This window comes from Typopeltis vanoorti, chromosome 14, assembly GCF_054136105.1.
Source record: "Typopeltis vanoorti isolate ZY-2024b chromosome 14, IOZ_Tvanoo_1.0, whole genome shotgun sequence".
NCBI lineage: Eukaryota > Metazoa > Arthropoda > Arachnida > Uropygi > Thelyphonidae > Typopeltis > Typopeltis vanoorti.
In genome coordinates this window covers 122,221,414-122,240,802 of record NC_143562.1, presented here as the reverse complement: position 1 = coordinate 122,240,802, position 19,389 = coordinate 122,221,414, and the positions used below count along the sequence as shown (strand labels likewise).

Here is a 19,389-nt window from a genome sequence, read left to right as displayed (position 1 = left end):
CCATTCTACCATAGTCATTTTTCCTCTGGCTACATAACGAAAAAACTTTTGGGTTTACTTTGGCCTGTTTGGCTAATTCTTTCTCATAGTCTGATTTGGTCTTCCTTGCCATACTAGTCACTCTTCTTGTTTGCACTTGTTCATGAATATGCTGATCACTCTTTCTTTATTTCCTCCACAATGTTTTTTGCAGCTCTTGCTATATATCACTATCCATCCACTTAATTCCAACTTGATTTATACTCCTTACCTTGGGTATGCAGTCTGGTACTTCTACTCAAGCAATCTCTGACCACTTGTCATGCACTGAAATTCTTCCTTGTAGCTTCTCAAGCCATGGTACTGTTTCAAGACAACTCCTGAGTCTCCCATAATCACCAGCCTTATAGTTGAACATAAACTCCCTTTTTGACAGAGAGCTCCACATGTTAGGCAACTTCCCAGAACAAGATTGCATGGTCACTCTCCCCGAATCGGAGGTAGTGTTTACCGTGGTTATGAGTATATCTTCTGAAGCTATTATCAGATCCAACATTCTCAAACACTTTGTCCCTCTATAAGATGTTTCATGTAATTATCCCTTAGCAACTGTATAAATCCCACTTCCATCTTGACAAGCCCGCTTTGCTCCCTCCAGTTGATTTTTCCCCCCATAGTTAATCTCCCATAATAATTGTTTGGCCTACACTCATTTTGTTAATCTGCCAATACATGGAATCTACATCTTTCTGTGGAACCGCTGGTCTATAGCAGCACCCTACAATGTATTTTGTCCTATTTGCCTTTATTGTTTCGTAAGTCCTAAGACTTACATCATCAGGGGTACTGGGACATAAAGTTTTACACAACAAAAGCCTATTAACAATTAATTACACATATTAGATGTTTTTGATAACTTCACAACTGTTACATATAATTGATAAACCAGAATTCAGATGGTAAATTCATTACTGTATTGTGTTGAAACATTACTAGTTGTTGTTGCTATCATGTTCTTATAGCATCGCATGTATTATATCCTAGGTCTGTGACAGTTAAATTTTTGATGAAAGTAGACCATACTTGATGTAAAATTAAGCCTTGATTTTTATTTTATTGTGTAGTGATCCTAAGCATTTGCAAGGCTTCTTTAAATTTTCTTGTAAACCAGTTATGATGAATATATGCCAAAGTACAAGTACTTGAAGTCCTGTAGTGGTTGTGTGGAATGTGAGGCCTGATGTATGCTCTCTTCTTTTTTTGACGTCTTTTATGTTCAGACATATGGATCTCTCCCAACCTTCCTGTCTAGCCTACATAACAAATGCCACAAGTTCAATGAATCTCATAAACGCCTGGTTTTTTCATGGGTTGATGTCTAGGTTTTGGTAGATGCAAGAATCTTGATATTTTATGTAAAGGTAAAAAAGCCACTTTTCATTTCTACTTGCAGAGCAACACAGCCACTTTGTGACATTCTGGATGTTAGGCCGCATGATTGCATTTTTGAAATCTTGTTTAAGTAAGGGCGTTGCAGGAGATGTATTAAGAATTTTTTTTTTTTTGATAGTCTTAGGTTCATAACCATTAAGTGTGATATTCTGTTTGAGGTACTGCAGTTCTTCATTTCTTTTAATTGTATACCCTGTCTCGTAAAGTTTTAATTATGCCTATCTTTTGTAATGGATAGTGGTGTGAAGTAGCATTTAAAAATCTTCCCATTGTTGGTGGGTTTTCTGTATGTATGGAAAAGGATAACCTTTTTTCCTCTTCGTTTACTTCGACAAGGATATCAAGGAATGACAATTCCTTGATATCCTTGAAAAAGAAAAGCAAAAAATTATTTTTATGCTTTTCTAGTTCAAGAGTGAATTTTATATTGATATACAGGTTTGTTCAGATAATCTTTTGAAAGCAATCAACTCATCCACTGATATCCCGACTAAATGACGAAAATATCGTTAATGTAACATGACTAAATTTTTGGTTTCTTGTGATAGTTTTTTTATATATTAGTTTTGCAATTTTCCATGAACAGTTTGAAATGGAAGAACTTGCCCACAGCATATCCTTCTTTTTGTTCCCAATATTTGTCTTGAAATATGAAAAACTGTTTTCCATACAGTGTTTGAATAGTCCTACTTTTAAATCTTTTCCAACAGGAAAAGATTTAAAAGTAGATCCAGAGTGTCATTTCTGGGTACATTGGTGAAGAGACTGACTGCATCTAATCTTGCTAAGATGTCTGAAGGTTCTATATTTATATCTTTTTCAATTAAATGTAAAGTATTTTTTATAAATGATTTTTTTTTGTAATTCTTCAACTATCATCAGCAATACCCCACTTCCTATCCTGTTCTCTCTATCCTCCCTGAAAATACTATACAATACACTTTACATTCTATCCCTGTATCTATAATTTTCAATCAACCAGGTCTCACTGGTGCCTATAATTTTTGGCCAAATCGAGCTGACTAATGCCAAAATCTCCTCACCCTTATTCCTGATACTTGCATTTGTGTATATGCATTCCTTTGTACCCATAGTTACATCTTACGTAATGTCGTTACCAACCCATTAAAATTGAAACATGAAATCCCATTCGGCATTGCATATACATTACTGTACACATGCTCATTTATCACAGGGGTGGCCAGACATGCTTGATTTCATCCTCCCTAATATCTATAGTTTCCCTGGTTTTGCACAATCACACCCTCACTAAACAGTTTCTCCAAACATCTAACTCTAAAACCATTTAAATGTCTGTTGGGCATATATAAGTCCTTTTTGTTCATCAAATTCATTCCGTACATCAATAAAATATAATAAATTTAGTTTAATCCTTTATCCAAGTGTGAGCAAACAAAGTTGCGCCTAAAAATATCTTCAGAACTGAGGCAAGGTGGTGTCTCTGTTGGCAACTCGCAGCAAAGGTGGACCAAGCTCTCATCACTCCTTGTCTCAGTATTTCCCACCATGCAAAGCATATCTCCTTGCAGACATGTATAATGCTATGCATTAAGGGAAGGGCCATTACCCAGACCGGTTTCGACCTTTATTGAGGTCTCGTCAGTGGGAGGCAGACCCAGAAGTGGTGGTACTAAGGCAGAAGCAATGGAGAGGTCATATTTACCTATGAGTTGCCAACTGGTGTACCACCTTATTAAGATATTTTCATTATATATTAATATTCAAGATATAGTAATAAGATATTTTCAGGGTCGAACTTTGTTTGCTCACACTTGGATAAAGGATTAAACTAAATTTATTATAGTCTAACCAAGTGCAAAATAAACTTCCAACCGTACATCAATAAACTGCACACCATTCCTCTACACAAACTTCTCATTGGCAATCATGGCCCTTCTCAGTTCTGTATCATACCAATGCCTTATCATACTGAGACAGCAGACTCAAAATCTTGACTTTCTTACTCTTCATTTTTGCTTCCACTAACAACACTCTTTCATATCGTCTCATTGCATATTTCTCACCTTTCAAATCATTTATGCCTTTGAAAACATTTAAGTTGTTCGTTTCATTCTTCTGCATACTTACATCTTCACTAACATCCTTTATCTTCTCATCTGGAAAAAATTCTTTTGTCACTTTCTCATTAAGCATACCTCTTATCATTGAATTCCCATACAATACTATCCCTTTTATGCTTTTCCCATTCACTTTTTCTTTCATTCTCCATCCTTCTGTACCACTCGTCAATCATTTCTTCAGTTGATTGAGCTCTCGTTTTGTCCTGCAAAGGAGTCTGTGTTAGCATGCAGTTTCTTTCTGTCCCAGCATCTCATCGACATTATTACTTTCAACACTTCCTTCAAGCTCTCATTTGCATTTTGTACATCATCATTCACGTCTTCCGCTACATTCTCCACAACACTTCGACAATCATGCCTTATATTCTTATCATTCACTTCATTCTTTCATGACTCGTATTTCTTGTACTTGCTTATGAAAGATATCTGACAAATATTTTCACCATTCACTTTCATACCACAAACTATTCGCCCTCGCCAACAAATACATTAAACAACATATGCACTAAATTCCCCATGTTGATATGTCATTGATGTCTTGATCGCCATTTTTCTCATACTTATCGGTGCCATAATGAAAAACAGTTCTGAAAATTAGATCACTTAAGTCGAGTTTTTTAGTCAACTATTATTAACTAAACAGTCAAAATTATACAATAAAACAAGTAGAAAAAAAAAGTGTAGATATTTAGTCTGTTTTAATATTTTAACCGAGATTCTGGTTACCCAGCATACAGCCAGGAACTGTGTTTCTTGCTATAGGTAACTGAGATGCAGCTATGAATGTGAGTTAATCTGTTTTCTTTAGCACTGAAGAATTATCACACCTAGTAATGGAGATGACAGCTGACTTGTACTTCTTATTCCTGTTCTTTTAACAGATAGTATTCATCGTATTCAGGTTTTGTATGTATGTATTTCATTTTGAGAGCATTTTTATAGAAGACAATTTTTTTTTTAGAAGTCAAGAAGACAATTATTATCTAATACCAATTAATTTTTTTTCATGAAATACTGGTATTGAGAAATGAGGTGAAGATTAGTGTTTATCACAGATAAGAATTTTGCCTTAGTTGATTTACACCATGAAAGGATTTGTGTAATTTCACCATTTTCTTTCATATGATTATGCAGAGGTTCACATATGGTCCTACACTATCCCTGTAAAACAATAATAGCCTTCAAAATTTTTTACTATGCAGTAAAAGTGGAGTCATTTCCAAATTACAAAGGGATCCTGTAATTGAAAGCACCTTATCTTCTGAATTAGCTCAGTTTAAAAAAAAAATCAAATATGAATTGAGTGTCTTAAGTGTGTAGGAAAATAGTGACAGGTTACAGAAATAAACATTTTTAAATTTGGTGCTCTTCCTCCCTAAAGAACCCTATGATACTTTTGTATATTAATATTAAATATATAGGGTCTGTAACATCTAAGAAAAAAACATTTTAAGAAATAAACAGAAATTAGGGAACTCGTTGATCATTAAAATACAAAATATTAACTCCACTTTATACAGAATAACAATATAATTTAAAAAACACAAGCAAATAAAATTTTACTAAATAAATAAATAAAGAAATAAGCTATATTTTCTAAAATGATTTGTTTCGGATTTGTTTTCATCTGTGTATCGTTACCATGTTTCATTTTCTTGCCAAGAACTTTCACTGTGATGAATTTATCCACAAAGAATTGTGTGGACATGTCTGGTGAATGTATCCACCTACAGGGTGTTCGGGATAAATTTGACAGTTTCGTAAGGAAAAAGAAAATCTTCTTTGTATCTATTAAATTTAATGAATTGACAAAAAAACATTACAGGCAGAGTTAATTACAATACTATCAACAAGATTTACTCAAAATAACCACCATTAGCATCGATCACAGCTTCAATTCTGCTTCGGAACCTCGAACAAGCTGATGCTACAGTCTCCCTGGGAAGGGCCGCAAAAACTGTTTTAATTTTATCCATTAACTGGGCTTTTGTATTACTGGAAGTGTGATTGGTGTCTTTTTCAACTGTGCCCCATACAAAATAATCCATGGGGTTAAGGTCTGGGGAGTTTGGAGGCCAAACATTTGGACTGGTGAAGTCGTAGAAATTTTCAGACAACCATTTTTGACTTTTCCCAGAGGTGTGGCAAGGGGCCGAATCCTGCTGCCATACATACGGCCTACCATTGGCTACCCTTGTTATCTCCACGAACAAAGCCCGAATTCCAATGCCAGGGTTCTTCAACACCTGTTCCTGCAAATTTGCGAGGAATTCTGCTGTACGAACGCAATCAGATCGTCTGCTAGGGATCTTTCTTCTTGCTACATCCTCGTAGTCACCATTGCAAGTCTCTAGTTCATGCCTGATTGTTTTTACTGTATTCAGGGAGCATTGGGCAGCAGTCGTAATATCCTTATTTTGATGGCGGGCACGAATCATCATGATACAAGTTATTCTCTTCCATGATTCAGGTGGGTTCCAGCTATCCATCCTTTCTGACATCTTGTATATGAATGAAGAAGGGTCCAAACTTTTAAATGAAGAGAAGTGTGTGTTAATACATGTAACTTACGGAAAAATATAATTAATTATAAATATGTCAAATTTATCCCGAACACCCTGTATATATGAGTTTTCTGTAAACTGAGAATGTTCCTCTCTCATCAGTATGGCATTATTAAAATGTACAACGGGGCAAAATTGATTATCTTTGATAATGCCTTCATCACTGAACTTAAACATTTTTAAAACACTTTTTAGCTGATGGCTACAATCTCCATCAAATCAAAAAAATAAAATAAAAATATTTAAAAAAAAAAAAAAAAACTCCCCCCCCCCCCAGAACAGGCTACACTAAATCTCTCACCATTCCATATATCATAGGCATATCTGAAAAACTAGCAGAAATCCTCAAAAAATACAACCTTGTAACTATTTACAGTGCGTGTGCGTATATAATATAAATTAATTGACATCTCTTATCAATCTCTTAAAGACCAGCTACAGTTGCTAGACCTGCAGAATATCTATCATATAACATGCAGCTGTAAGCTGTCCTGCTATGACCAGTCAGGCATTACAACCAGCATCAGCACAGCATTACCAAACACAAGAACTGCATCCCCCCCCCGTAGCAAATTTAAATATGAAAGGCTTTTCCTGGAATCTGCCTCAGCTTTAAGGAACTATCCAAATCTCAATGGAATTGTTTGTATGAAACTGCCTCAAATCTGGGAAGCGCTCATCTTTAGAACTTCTGCCCATCAGCCAAGAACACCTAGCTCACTAAGGAACACTATTAAAACTTTAGACTTGTCTTTATTCTGCTTCTGTCACACTTACCCCATGCAGTGCTTGCATGCATATATCAATTTGTTCCTTGATGACAGCAGTTTGACTTTGCCAAAATACTGGAGATAATTTAGATAATCAGGAGTTGCATTCTTGAGAATTGCTGTATATATTGAATGTCTATGGGATAATAGATGCTGCATTCCCAAACGAGCGAGATTCCAATCTTTCGGCATTAATTTAATTTAATTTAAATTTTCATACATATTAAGGCATAAGAGTAGTAAACAAAATTGTCAGTACTTATAAAACATAACTATTAAAGTAGTTCTTTAATTTCAAGTTTAATACATCTTAATCATATCTTTAGCTGGCTTGCTAAGTTTGAAGGCTGCTTTTCCAAGAATCTCAATAGAAACCTGACTTGCAGTTTTCAACTTAAGATTGTAGTCATTCTTGTAGCACTTTTCTTCCCTTTTCACTTTAGAAATCTTTGTGTGGTCAGTCCTCTTCTTTGAAGAGGATGATGGCACTTAAAAAGCTTCACTTCATTGTGAAAGTTTTCACAGGCTCATCCTTTACAGGACTCAACTCAGATTCCTTAGTGATGTGCTGTTTCATAGCCAGAAGATCTTCATTGCTCAAGTCCTCCTGGTGCAATCCAAGCAATTCTTCCATATTTTCCTCATAGACTTCAAATTCCAACCTGATGATCCATGTTGACAATGATTTTCTCTGGTGTTTATAACATCCTCCAACATTAAACCTCTAACAACATTTACAGCCTCAGGCCAGACTTTTTCCACATACCATTCATATAATAAAGAGTGAGTTCATTATAGGCATCACGAATGATATTAGTTACCATCTTGACTTTAAATTGCAGCCAGAATTCCTCAATGCTAAGTTTATCACATGCATTGCATTCTTTGATAAGCCTGAGAAGGTTGGTTTGTCACAGATAATAGGCTTTACAAGTTGCAATGGTTCATGAGTTGTGGAGGACTGATGTTGTGCTGGGTGAGAGAAACACATGAATGTTTTCAACGAAATCTGCAACATTTCATGGATGACCAGGAGCATTAACAAGAATAAAAGGAAATGTTCAAGATTGTGGCAACTATAGAGGGATCAAGCTGATGTCACACACGTTGAAGATATGGGAAAGAGTAATTGAAGGAAGGATACGGCGGGAAACAAAATTGGTGAGGATTGGTGAGAGGGACAACGGATGCAATATTTGCGCTAAGGCGATTGATGGAGAAAGATGCAGGCAGAGCTACGTATGGTGTTTATAGACCTGGAAAAGGCGTACGACAGAGTGGCCAGACAGGAGATATGGAGGTGTATGAAGAAGAAGGGGGTGTCGGAAAAGTACGTGAGGTTAATGAAGGAGATGTATGAGGGAGCGAAAACTCGGATCAGGTCTAGTGTCGGCATGACAAAGGGGTTCCCAATTGTCGTAGGGCTCCATCAGGGATCAGCTCTGAGCCCCTACCTCTTTGATCTGGTCATGGATGTACTAGTGGAGGATGTCAAGAAGGAGGCGCCAGGGAGCATGATGTTTGCCGATGATATTGTTCTCTGCAAATTATCCTGAGAGAAGCTTGAAAAGACCCTGGAAGAGTGGAGAAAGGTATTGGAGGAGAGAGGCATGAAAATTAACTGGGTAAAAACCGAATATATGCCAACGGGGAGTGACGAGGATATGCTCATATGACTCCAGGGTGAAAGGTTAACTTCAGGGAAGAAATTCAAGTACCCTGGGTCAGTCGGCGAGAGGAATGGTGACCTGGATGAGGAAATACAGCACCGAATAACATGCGGCTGGATGAACTGTAAGAAGATGAGCGGGGTCCTGTGCGATAAGAGAGTGAGTTGTAAGATGGTGGTGAGGCTGGCGATGCTCCATGGCATGGAGACATGGCATATAACAAAGGCACAGGAGAGGAAGATGGAGGTGGTGGAGATGCTGATGTTGAGATGGATGAGTGATGTGACAAAGGAGGACAGGATAAGGAATGACTACATCAGAGGGAACGATCAAGGTGGGACTGATTGGTAAGAAAGTACAAGAAAGCAGGCTGAGGTGGTTCGGTCATGTAGAGAGGAGTGAAGAGTATGTTGGTAAACGAGTGGAGCGTATGGAGGTAGTGAAGGAGGAAAAGAGGTAGGACCAAACTCAGATGGAGGGATAAGGTGGCAGAGGATCTTAGGGAGAAAGGATGGAGTCGGGAAGATGCCCTGGACCAGAGAATCTGGAAGAAGAAGATTAAAGATGGGAACGCCGACCCCGTTTAACATGGGATAAGGCATAGCAAAAGAAGAAGTCTGATTTTCACAATAGGCTTTAGATTCTTCTTGCCTCCCAAAAAAATATATTCATGAAAATCTATATATATATAATGTTATCCTTATTCACTCTCCAAACAAGGCAATTTTTTGCTTGTTGTAACCCTTCAGTGACAGTGGGTTTTCTGAGTGATACACCATGAAAGGTCTTAATTTTGGTAGTTTCTAGAAGCATTGTTTCCAAGCTAAAGACTACTCTACACCTAAAGCAGTGTAGAGTGGTCTTTAGCTTGGGTATATAGGACTGACTGAGCATAATACTTCCAAAATGGGCCAGTTTCATATAGATTAACCACCTGCTTTGGTGTATAACCTCCTACTCTCTTTGCTTTTAAGAGATCATGAAATTCTTCAGCAGCAACATGATCTGCAGCCTTGTTGAGATTGTGGAATGCATAGTGAATCTTGTACTTGAACTGCCCAAAACTTGTAGCAAAAGGTATCAGTTTCTTTCATCAGATCGTAAAATTGTTTTGTTTTCTTTTGTGTGACTGCCCCAGAATAAAGACTTGTTCTGATGCTCAATCTGTATAGCCAGCATCCGTTGCATTTTCTCAATTGCATGAGATCAAGATTTCGTTACTCTGGTCATTCTTAGATTTGTTGACAATTGAGCACTCTTATGAATTGTACTGAATATAGCATTATGAATATCTCTCGCTGTAAATTATTATCTCATGGCCCTTTGAATATTCACCTCTATCAAACAATTTAGGATTTCCAATTTCACCTCTGAAGAATGAGATTTCCTTGTTCTTTCTTTATTCACTTAGTCTTTATTCACGTTCTTTTCACTCTTAATTTCCTTTGCGTTTCTCTTGCCAGACATCTTGTTCAAACAGCACAGAAGTTATTTACAAATATAGTACCACATAGACCAATAAGGCAGTAGAGATACAAAATGGACACTGAGCCATGAGTGGTGGACAGAGGTAGGATAGAAAACAGCAGTAGTCCTTTTGTACCAAAATGAAACGGCATATATGCGAAAATGTGGATAACAAATCTGCATATAACAAGAATTACCTGTGATGAAAACATAACTTTCTGTGGTTTATCAGTTCTGTGGGAAGTTTTTGGTATTGAGACCACATTATTATGTAATTAAAGAGTTTAATAAAATAAACAATTAAAACCTGAAGTTTTTGTAAGTCGTAACACTTACATCATCAGGAATACTGGTACATAAAAGTTTTACACAACAAAAGCCTATTAACAAATAATTACACAGATGTTTTTGATGACTTCATAACTCTAGCGTATAATTGATAAACCAGAATACAACTGGTAAATTCGTTATTGTATGCATGCTGGAACATTGCTAGTTCTTGCTATCACGTTCTGTGGTATCCTAGGGCCATGGCTGTTAAATTTTTGAAAGCAGGCCATACTTGATGCAAAATTAAGCCTTGATTCTTATTGCCTTATTAGGGATCCTAAGTATTTGTGAGTCTTCTTTAAATTTTCTTGTCATATATAGCAGTTTTTTTTTTTTTTTCTTGGAAACTGGGGTTTTTCATCTTGTGTACAGACAACTCTACCTTCAGAACACACACAATTTATAGACAAAATATACTGTTGTTGGTGATGATGGGCGATAGATAGTGTTGATGGCAGTAGTGGAGAGGATGAGATGTATTTAGTGAAGTAGAGTAGTGTGCCCTCTCACAATGAGTCCTTGGACTCCCTGGAGGCATCGCATAATAATAATAATATTGATCATAACTGTTTTACATTTTTGTTTGTTATCAAAGTACTTGATGGCCAGTAGTGGTTGTGTGGAATGCCAGGCCTGATTTATTCTCTTCTGTTTTCAATGCCTTTCACATGTTGGACATGTGGATCTCTCCTGCCCTTCCTGTCTGCCCTACATAATAAATGCCACAAGTGTAACAAATCTCATAAACACCTGGTTTTTTCATAGGATGATGTGGAGATTTTGGTGGATGTAGGAATCTTAAGGTAAAAAAGCCACTTTTACGTTGTACTTGTGGAGCAATGTAGCCACTTTGTCTGGGACATTCTTGATGTAAGGCAACGTGATTGCATTCTTGAAATCTTGTTTAAGTAAGGGAGTTGCAGGAGATGTAGTAAGAATTTTTCTGATCATCTTGAGTTTAAAACCATTAAATACAGGTTCTGTTTGAAGTAGTGCAGTTCTTCATTCCTTTTAATTCTTGTAGATAAACTTATACATTGGTAGTACGTAACTGGCAGATTTTAACTGACCATCCCAAAATAACAACTGTTATTTTGGGACAGCCAGCTTCTTTATGTAGGCCTTTGAAGAAAAAGCCTTAAACTCGGCCCTACTGTTTGGCTATGCTACATAGATGTGTTTGCTATTTGGCCATATGGCTTGGATACACTCCACAATTTCTTAACACACTTAACCACTCCCCAACCGGCCACAACGTCTATAGACGTTCAGCTAAATCTGGATATGAAGCTCTAACACCCATTGAATAACATGGATAAGAAGTGCAATTTGGTTTCACTATTTCATCCACATTGGCCGGATGAAAAGGGAGGTTAAACAATCAACACCCCAGGATCCAGTTTATCTTGGAAAAGGAAAAAACAATAACAGTCTCCCTTTCTTAGACACTGATTACTTGCCAGCCTGATGGATTCCTGGCTTTTCCGTTTACAGAAAACCTATACATACAGCTGGATGCATTCACCAGCAATCACCATCCCTCCCCCTCCCCATCCCAACAATATGGGATTATAAAAACCCTATTTAACAGGTCAAAATTAATCAGTTCAAATAACAATGCCCTAAGTACTGAACTTAACCATATTCTTAACATCTTCATAGCCAATGGCTACAACCCCCAAATAATGTTAAAACCAATTAACCACAACCTCCCCTCCCTTCATAACAAATATTACTCTAATTACTAATCTATCACTGTTCCTTATATCCAGGGTACTTCTGAAAAGCTACTAAAAATCCTAAAAAAATGACCTGACAACTTGCTACAAACCATATAAAAAAATTGGCATCTCTTATCCGCTCCACCAAAGACCAGCCACTTCCTCTAGACCTGCCTGGAGTATAACACATTCCTTGTAGTTGCAAACTGTCCTACTATGGCCAAACAGGCAGGACAGCTAATATCAGGATATCTGAACATATCCACCAGTACAGCCACTCAAGACTTGCTGACCATGCTTTGGACACCCACAAAATACACTGGAAGAAAGCCACTTGACTACTGCAGCAACCACAAATATGAGAGATTATTCCTGGAATCAGCCTCAGCTCTTTAAAAAAAAAAAAAAAAAAAAACCTCCCCAAACCACAACATATTTGGATGCATGAGACTGCCCCAAATATGGGAAGCTTGCATTCTAAGAACATCAGCCCAACAGCCAAGACGATCCAATTTAGCCTACTAGGGGGACACCTTTAGGACTCTAGGACTGACTTCAGTTGTTTTCTTCAGCCATATTTGCCTAGTGTTAGTGCCTACATGCACATATCATTTACGAGACGGGCATACAATATACATTGTATGCCCTGTCTCGTAAAGTTTTAATTATGCTTATCTTTTGCAATGGATGGTGGTGAAGTGGCATTTAAAAAATTTCCTGTTGTTGGTAGATTTACTGTATGCTTTTTTCCTCTTCATTTACTTTGACAAGGATATCAAGGAATGGTAATTTTGTGTTTTTCTAGTTCAAGAAATAGAAATAGTTTTTCTTTAATTGCATAATAATGTGATCTCAGAACTCAAAACTTCCCAAAGAGTTGCCTGTATTTTAATTGATATATAGCGTACATTGTAATTTCCTTAAATAATATCATTATCTTACAGTTTAGACATAGATGAGATTTTATAACTCATGGCAAGTGGTTGATAAAGAACTCATGATCATCCTTGAAAACTTACCAAGGGCATGGTTTTCCAAGCATGTAGTCTTGTTATATCTCATGGTGCAGAGCATATGGAATGGGCAGCAAGTTGATGTGAGTACATCTTTGAAAGATGTGAAGATATTTGGGTTATGTAATATTAAAGAGGCCCTCTCTTGAGTTCTTGATTCAAGGGTAGTCTCTATAAATAGGTTGTACAATCTCATCAGGTTTGTTGATTTCAATCCCCCCCCCCAAAAAAAAAGAAAAAGGGAAAAAAAAAAACACTAGAAAATTTTCCAAAAGTCTTTTCCTGATTAAAATTCATTGTTTTGTTTGTGTTGTCACGTCTTCCATATTACTTATGGATTATATGTCACATAAGGTGGGAAAACCCTATACCCCTCAGGAATCATGGCTGCTGTTAACACAAGGCGAACGAAGTAGTGCCCGGGCGGACTGAGTGCTATGCTACTTTGTTTGCCTGAACCGGGCCAGAGGAGATTACGGGTATATTGGCAATCACTGCAGATGTTCAGTAATAGCAATGTGTAGTGTGTATTCTCACATCGTCTACTCAACTCGTCCCCCTTCCCAAGATTAAATCATGAGTGCACCACTGACCTGATTTATCTAATCACTGAAGTCTCAGTTTTTTTTTTTTTATGTATAGTGTACTCTTTTTTTTTTATGGATGATTATACTCTATCAAAATTATTTTTTCTTTAATAGGTTCGTGTGAGCCAAGATCAAGAGCATTTTCTCTTAAATCCATATGGTCTTCAGTATCACGAAATAACAGCTTCATCTCTGTTGAAAGCTGATATGCAAGGAAATGTTATTGACCCTGGTACTACCAACTATTCTTTCAACCGTTCAGCATTTGTTTTGCATTCTACAATTCATGCAGGTCGTCCAGATATTAAATGTATAATACACATTCACCATCCTTCATGCATTGCAGTAAGTATAAATACACCCAAATGTTTTATGTTGTTAAATTTTTTAAATTTTTGAAGGATAGAAGTTTAATTGGGATATACTCTTTAGAATATAATCTAATATTACTTGAATTTCTGGAGTAAGGTGGTTCAGAAACATCAATAAATCATCTTATTCCATAAAGGTGGTTTAGAAACATCCATAAAAACAGCTAGGTGTGTGAGAGAGAGATCATAGGTTAATATAAACAACATTTTCCTAACTATAATTAAAGAATAATTATTTTTTTTTAAATAAAGGTAAATCATTGTTTCCTGCTTTGCTTAATTATAGATAAGGTTTGAAGACAGCTGTTCAGATGAGACCTCTTTGATTATCAGTTAGCACAGAAAAAATGTTGTGAAGACTGAAGTTGTATGATGTATAGACGTAAATCTGCATCTTATTGCATGTATACTTTTTTCAGCAGATTGAAGAGGATAATAGCAAGAAAGATCTTACAATGTCAAGTGAATAGTTAGGATAAAGTGGGACAGAATGAATTGTATGATACCAGATTGCAAACACTGATATAATGAAAGGTTAAATTGGCAATAGTCAGATCAGTTATTTCTTCCAAACATATTGCTTAATGGAGAGAAACAAAGTTTAAGAAAGATTCTGGCTGCCACAGAACTCTTAAAGGAAGTACAAAGGACTTCCAAAGAAAAACAAACAGAATGAAATGGAGTAATATTTGAACTAGGATTAGAGTCTCCTGGCTGAGACTCACATGAAGGAAGAAAAAAAAAAAGTGTATTCTGATGATTGCCCTTTATGGGGGGGAACTCACCATTACTGCAATTTGTCTTGCCACTCTGTGATATATCATGGACATTCAGAAAGTGGGTAGGGTACCAGGTGATGTGTGCAAAGACTTGTGTGCAGGGAGGACATATAGAGGTTCAATGGAGTAGATACCTCACTGGGGAAGGATTGAAAAACTATTTTAATTCTTCCAATATTTCATCTGTCACTGAGACATCTTCAGGGAGTACAAACTAACATTTGTAAACCACACATACACATCCATACAGATGCCCTTAATGCAACATGTCTTTACTTCTGGAGACAAGTGGCCAATGTTAAAACAGAGACTTATCGAAAAGTATCACTCAGAACTAATTAAATTTGCCAATAAGATCAACTACCAGTCATTGTAAAGTAACATAAATTACTGATATTGTATGAATTATATAGTATAAATATATGTATATATAAAAATATAAATATGGATGTAAGTCGGAATATGTACATATCATCATCAAATTCCTGATATCTACCCTCAAGGGGTGTACAGGATATGATAGTACTACATGAAAAATTTGCATCATTACTAACTTCCTATCTACAATTTTCCTCCAAATCAGTCTGTTACTTGTCAAGACTCCAACATTATCAGATGTTATATTTCTATCGTCTGAGGTACTTTGTACCATATCAATCCACCTATATCTTGGTCTTCCTCTGGGTCATTTTCCTGCCAACCTAGCAGACAACACTTGTTTTGCTAATCTTTCCTCGCCCATTCTGTTTAGTTGACCATACTACCTAGGATTAGCTCTGCTAACGCATTCCTGTATGCTAACAATGTCAAGTTCTTTCCTAATATCCTCATTTTTAATATGATATTACCATTGATGCCGTCTGTTCACACCTCTAATCTTTCTCAGGACTCTCATATCTGCGGTCTCTAGTCTTTGGTCAAGTGTTTTACTTCTGACCCAGCTCTCAGATCCATAAGTTAAAACTGGTTTGAACACAGTCTTGCATACAGCTAATTTAGTGTTCCGACTAATTTCTTTCTTATTCCATATGAATTTATTCAATTGACTTCCTACCATACCAGCTTTGTTGATTCTGTTGTCTATTTCTATATTTAATTTACCATCTTCAGTAATAATCGTACCTAAGTAGCTGAAATGTTTTACTTGTTCCACAGGTTCCCTGTTCATAACACAGTTGACATTTTCAACAATTCTATCTATTTTCATTGTCTTTGTCTTTTTAATGCTGACCTTCATACCATATCTATTACAACAGTTATTCAATTTAGTCAGGGAATCTTGCAAACTTGTAGCGGATTTATTTAGAAGTATAACATCGTCTGCGTAAAGCAAAGAGCTGACATTAACATCTCCAATTCTGATATCATGTTTAATACCACTTCCCTTCATAATGTGATCCATATAGATAACGAATAACAGAGGGGATAATGTACATCCTTGTCTCACACCAGATTTAACATTAAACCACCTTCCTGTATTTCCTTCAATTCTAACTGCTGACTTACAACTCAAATGAAGACTAAGTATTGCTTAATATAATGCCCCATTGACACCATATAACTGTAGCGTATTGAATAGCTTCTCTCTTGGCACTTTGTCATATGCCTTTTCCAGATCGACAAAACTTAAGTACAGATCTTTGTTATATTCCCATGCTTTCTTAACTATTTGTTGTAAAGTGAAGATCTGATCCTGACAGCCTCTATTTGGCCTGAATCCAGCTTGTTCTTCACCAAGCTTTTCTTCCTCAATTCTTCTCAACTGTTTCTCAAGTATACTTGCATAGATCTTGCCAGGAACACTCAGTAGGGAAATACCTCTAATTCTCACATTCAGTTTTATTTCCCTTTTTAGATATGGGTACTATTAGAGCTCTACTCCAATCATCGGGAATTCGTCCCTTTGTCCAGGCTTTCTGAACTATGCAGTGTAGCCACTGTAAGACTTTTATACCACCATACTCCAGCATTTCTGGTCGAATATCATCTACTCCTGCTGCCTTTCCACATTTCAAGCCTTTGATGGCTTCAAGTATGGATATGTATTCCTGACTGCATGCATGGCCAGTGTTTTTTACCACTGCGCTATCATCACTGCTTGTTTCTTTTAGCAGTTTTACAAAGTAATTACTCCATACTTCAAGGATATTTTTTTCTACTGTTTTCATGTCACCTTTATCATCTCTAACTCCTTTTACAGCACTCTTTCCTTCATTTCTAAGCTTCTTCAACAACCTCCAGAATATCTTACCACCTTCTTGATATTTATTTTCTGTGTTCTTGCCAAAGTCCTCCCATGACTTTTGTTTAGTAGTTTTACATAGTGTTTAGCTTTCTTACATTTATCTCTGTATTCTGTAAGAACACAAGCTGAGTTATTTGCCAGGAACGTTTCATATGCTCTGTTCTTTTCCTTCAGTGCCTCTTTAACTTCCTGTGTCCACCATGGAGTTCTGATTTTTCTATCCATGTAGACAACTTCACCACATGCCTCTCTGGCTGAATCAATCAGGGTTTTCTTCAAGGCTTGCCACTGAATCACCAAGGTTTGGTTCCTGTTCTCAAACTCTTTCATTTTTTCTTCAATAATCTTTGTGCATTTTAGTCTACAGTTCACATCTGAGAGCTGCTCGACTTTTATTTGCTTTAAAACTTTCTTACATGTTAATTTTTTTTCAAAATGAAATTCAATTTTATCCTGCTCGAGACTAAATAATGATCACTTCCAATTTCAAATCCTCTGTACACTCTGGTGTCCTGCACCAGGAAAAAAACATCACTATCAACAATAACATAGTCAATGAGACTTTTCTTATTCCTTGCTTCTTCTCTCCATGTGAATTTGTGCACATTTTTATGTTGGAACACGGTGTTAGTAATAATGTCCATGTCCTGAGCAGAAATCCAACAGGTATTTGCCATTATTATTAGCTTTGCTCTTTTCTCCAAATTTTCCCAAAATATTTTTGTATGTCTGACAATCATTTCCTACTCTGCTATTTAGATCCCCAACAAGGACCAGCTTTTCCTTTTTCATTGTATCAGTTGCTTTTTCTAAATCATCAAAAAATTCTTCTTCTACCTTAGTAGAACTTTCTGTGGGACCATAGGCACAAATAAGTCTAATTGTCCAATTCCCCATTCTGATATTTGCCTCATCACTCTACTTGAGCAGGAAGATTAGCCTCGTATTTTATGTTGAATACTGTGGCTACTCCTTCTTTTCCTTGATTGTCATTTCCTGAATGTAACATTTTCTATTTATTGCTCAGAAAACTCTCACCAGTTTTTGTCTTTTTTGTTTCAGTCACCCCTATTATGTCGATCTGGTACTTATCTAATTCTTCAGCTAGCTCCATTTCTTTGCCATTCAGGCTTCTTATGTTGATAGTACCGATCTTTAACTCTGGTGATGTTGAGTTGGGGTATGCTTTCAGCTTTGTTCCAGTAGCTGACTTTTCGCTGTTTGCTCTGGTTCCCTGGCGAATACAGCTGATGCCTTGTTTAATCAGGCGATGCCCCAGCCTGCATGAAATGTTGTCATGTTGTACCATCATTTTGTATATTGGTGTTAGCCAATAAGAATACAATTTGGTCGACTAAATCCCAAATTGCCAGCCCATCCTCGTTCGTTCAGTATCCAGGTAGACACCCAACAGGGTGCACCACGAGAAGGTGAGGATTGGACATTAGGTCAGAAGACCTGGTCGGTTCTCCGCATTCCTTTAAAGGCTATGTGGAGGTCTCGTTATACAGCTTTGACCCTTAAGCACCCCAAATATGTATATTGTTAAATTGTGAATGAAACTATGTTGTGAAATTTTTTTTTTTTTCATTCACATTTAACATTGCTTATTATGTATTAATCATAATTTGTATAAAGATTATTTATTGTTCCTTAATTAAGGATTACTATTTAAATATTTATTCTAAACTTAACCTACTATTAATTTATTAAATAATAATATGTGTAGAAATTTATGATAACTAAAATATATATGTAAAGTAACGAAAATTGTTATTATAAATAATTGTATACGTAATGAAAGAGCTGATTAAGTAGCTCAAATATTCTGTTTATTCTTATTTGTGAAAATTTAACGTTATATAATCACTTATGTAGTAGTAGAGCGTTGTATTACATTAGCGAAATGTTTTCGTTCATGCGTTGTCATGGAGACGCATGAAATAAACAAGCACGAGTCGAAGAGTGCGTGACCTTCGGACGGAAAGGAGAGGAAGGATATTTATATAATTAGAGAGAAGATTTTTAATTAGAGAGAAGAGAGGAAGTTTTTGCGGAGCGGGAAGGAAGGTAGAATACAAGCAAAGGAAGTGGAAGAAAATTATAAGTTCGCTAGGGCAGAAATTCATGAGAATAGTGCTTAGAAGTGAGCCAAAACATAGTGAATCATATACTTAGCTGCAAGTGAAGTCAGCTGTGTTGTATAGGAAAATTAATGCCGTATCCGGATAAATAAAGAACTGGACATTCAATGAAAAATTCTGATTAGTTCCAGTTAATCTAGGATTACGTCTTAATTCTATGTTGCCCTGAGAAGAATCATATTGAAATTAACTAGT

The 19,389-nt window shown here is 36.4% G+C and overlaps 1 protein-coding gene across 8 annotated transcripts in view; it reads left to right on the top strand.

Moving 5' to 3' along the window:
- The window catches only part of LOC150099873 (protein hu-li tai shao-like), a 542,656-nt gene that overhangs the window by 106,675 nt on the left and 416,592 nt on the right, over window positions 1–19,389 (top strand). For all 8 annotated transcript variants that reach the window (XM_090404245.1, XM_090404248.1, XM_090404250.1 and 5 more), the window contains exon 5: window positions 13,770–14,000. In XM_090404245.1, the coding sequence (XP_090260371.1) occupies window positions 13,770–14,000 (231 nt within the window). The remainder of the gene's footprint in view (window positions 1–13,769; window positions 14,001–19,389) is intronic.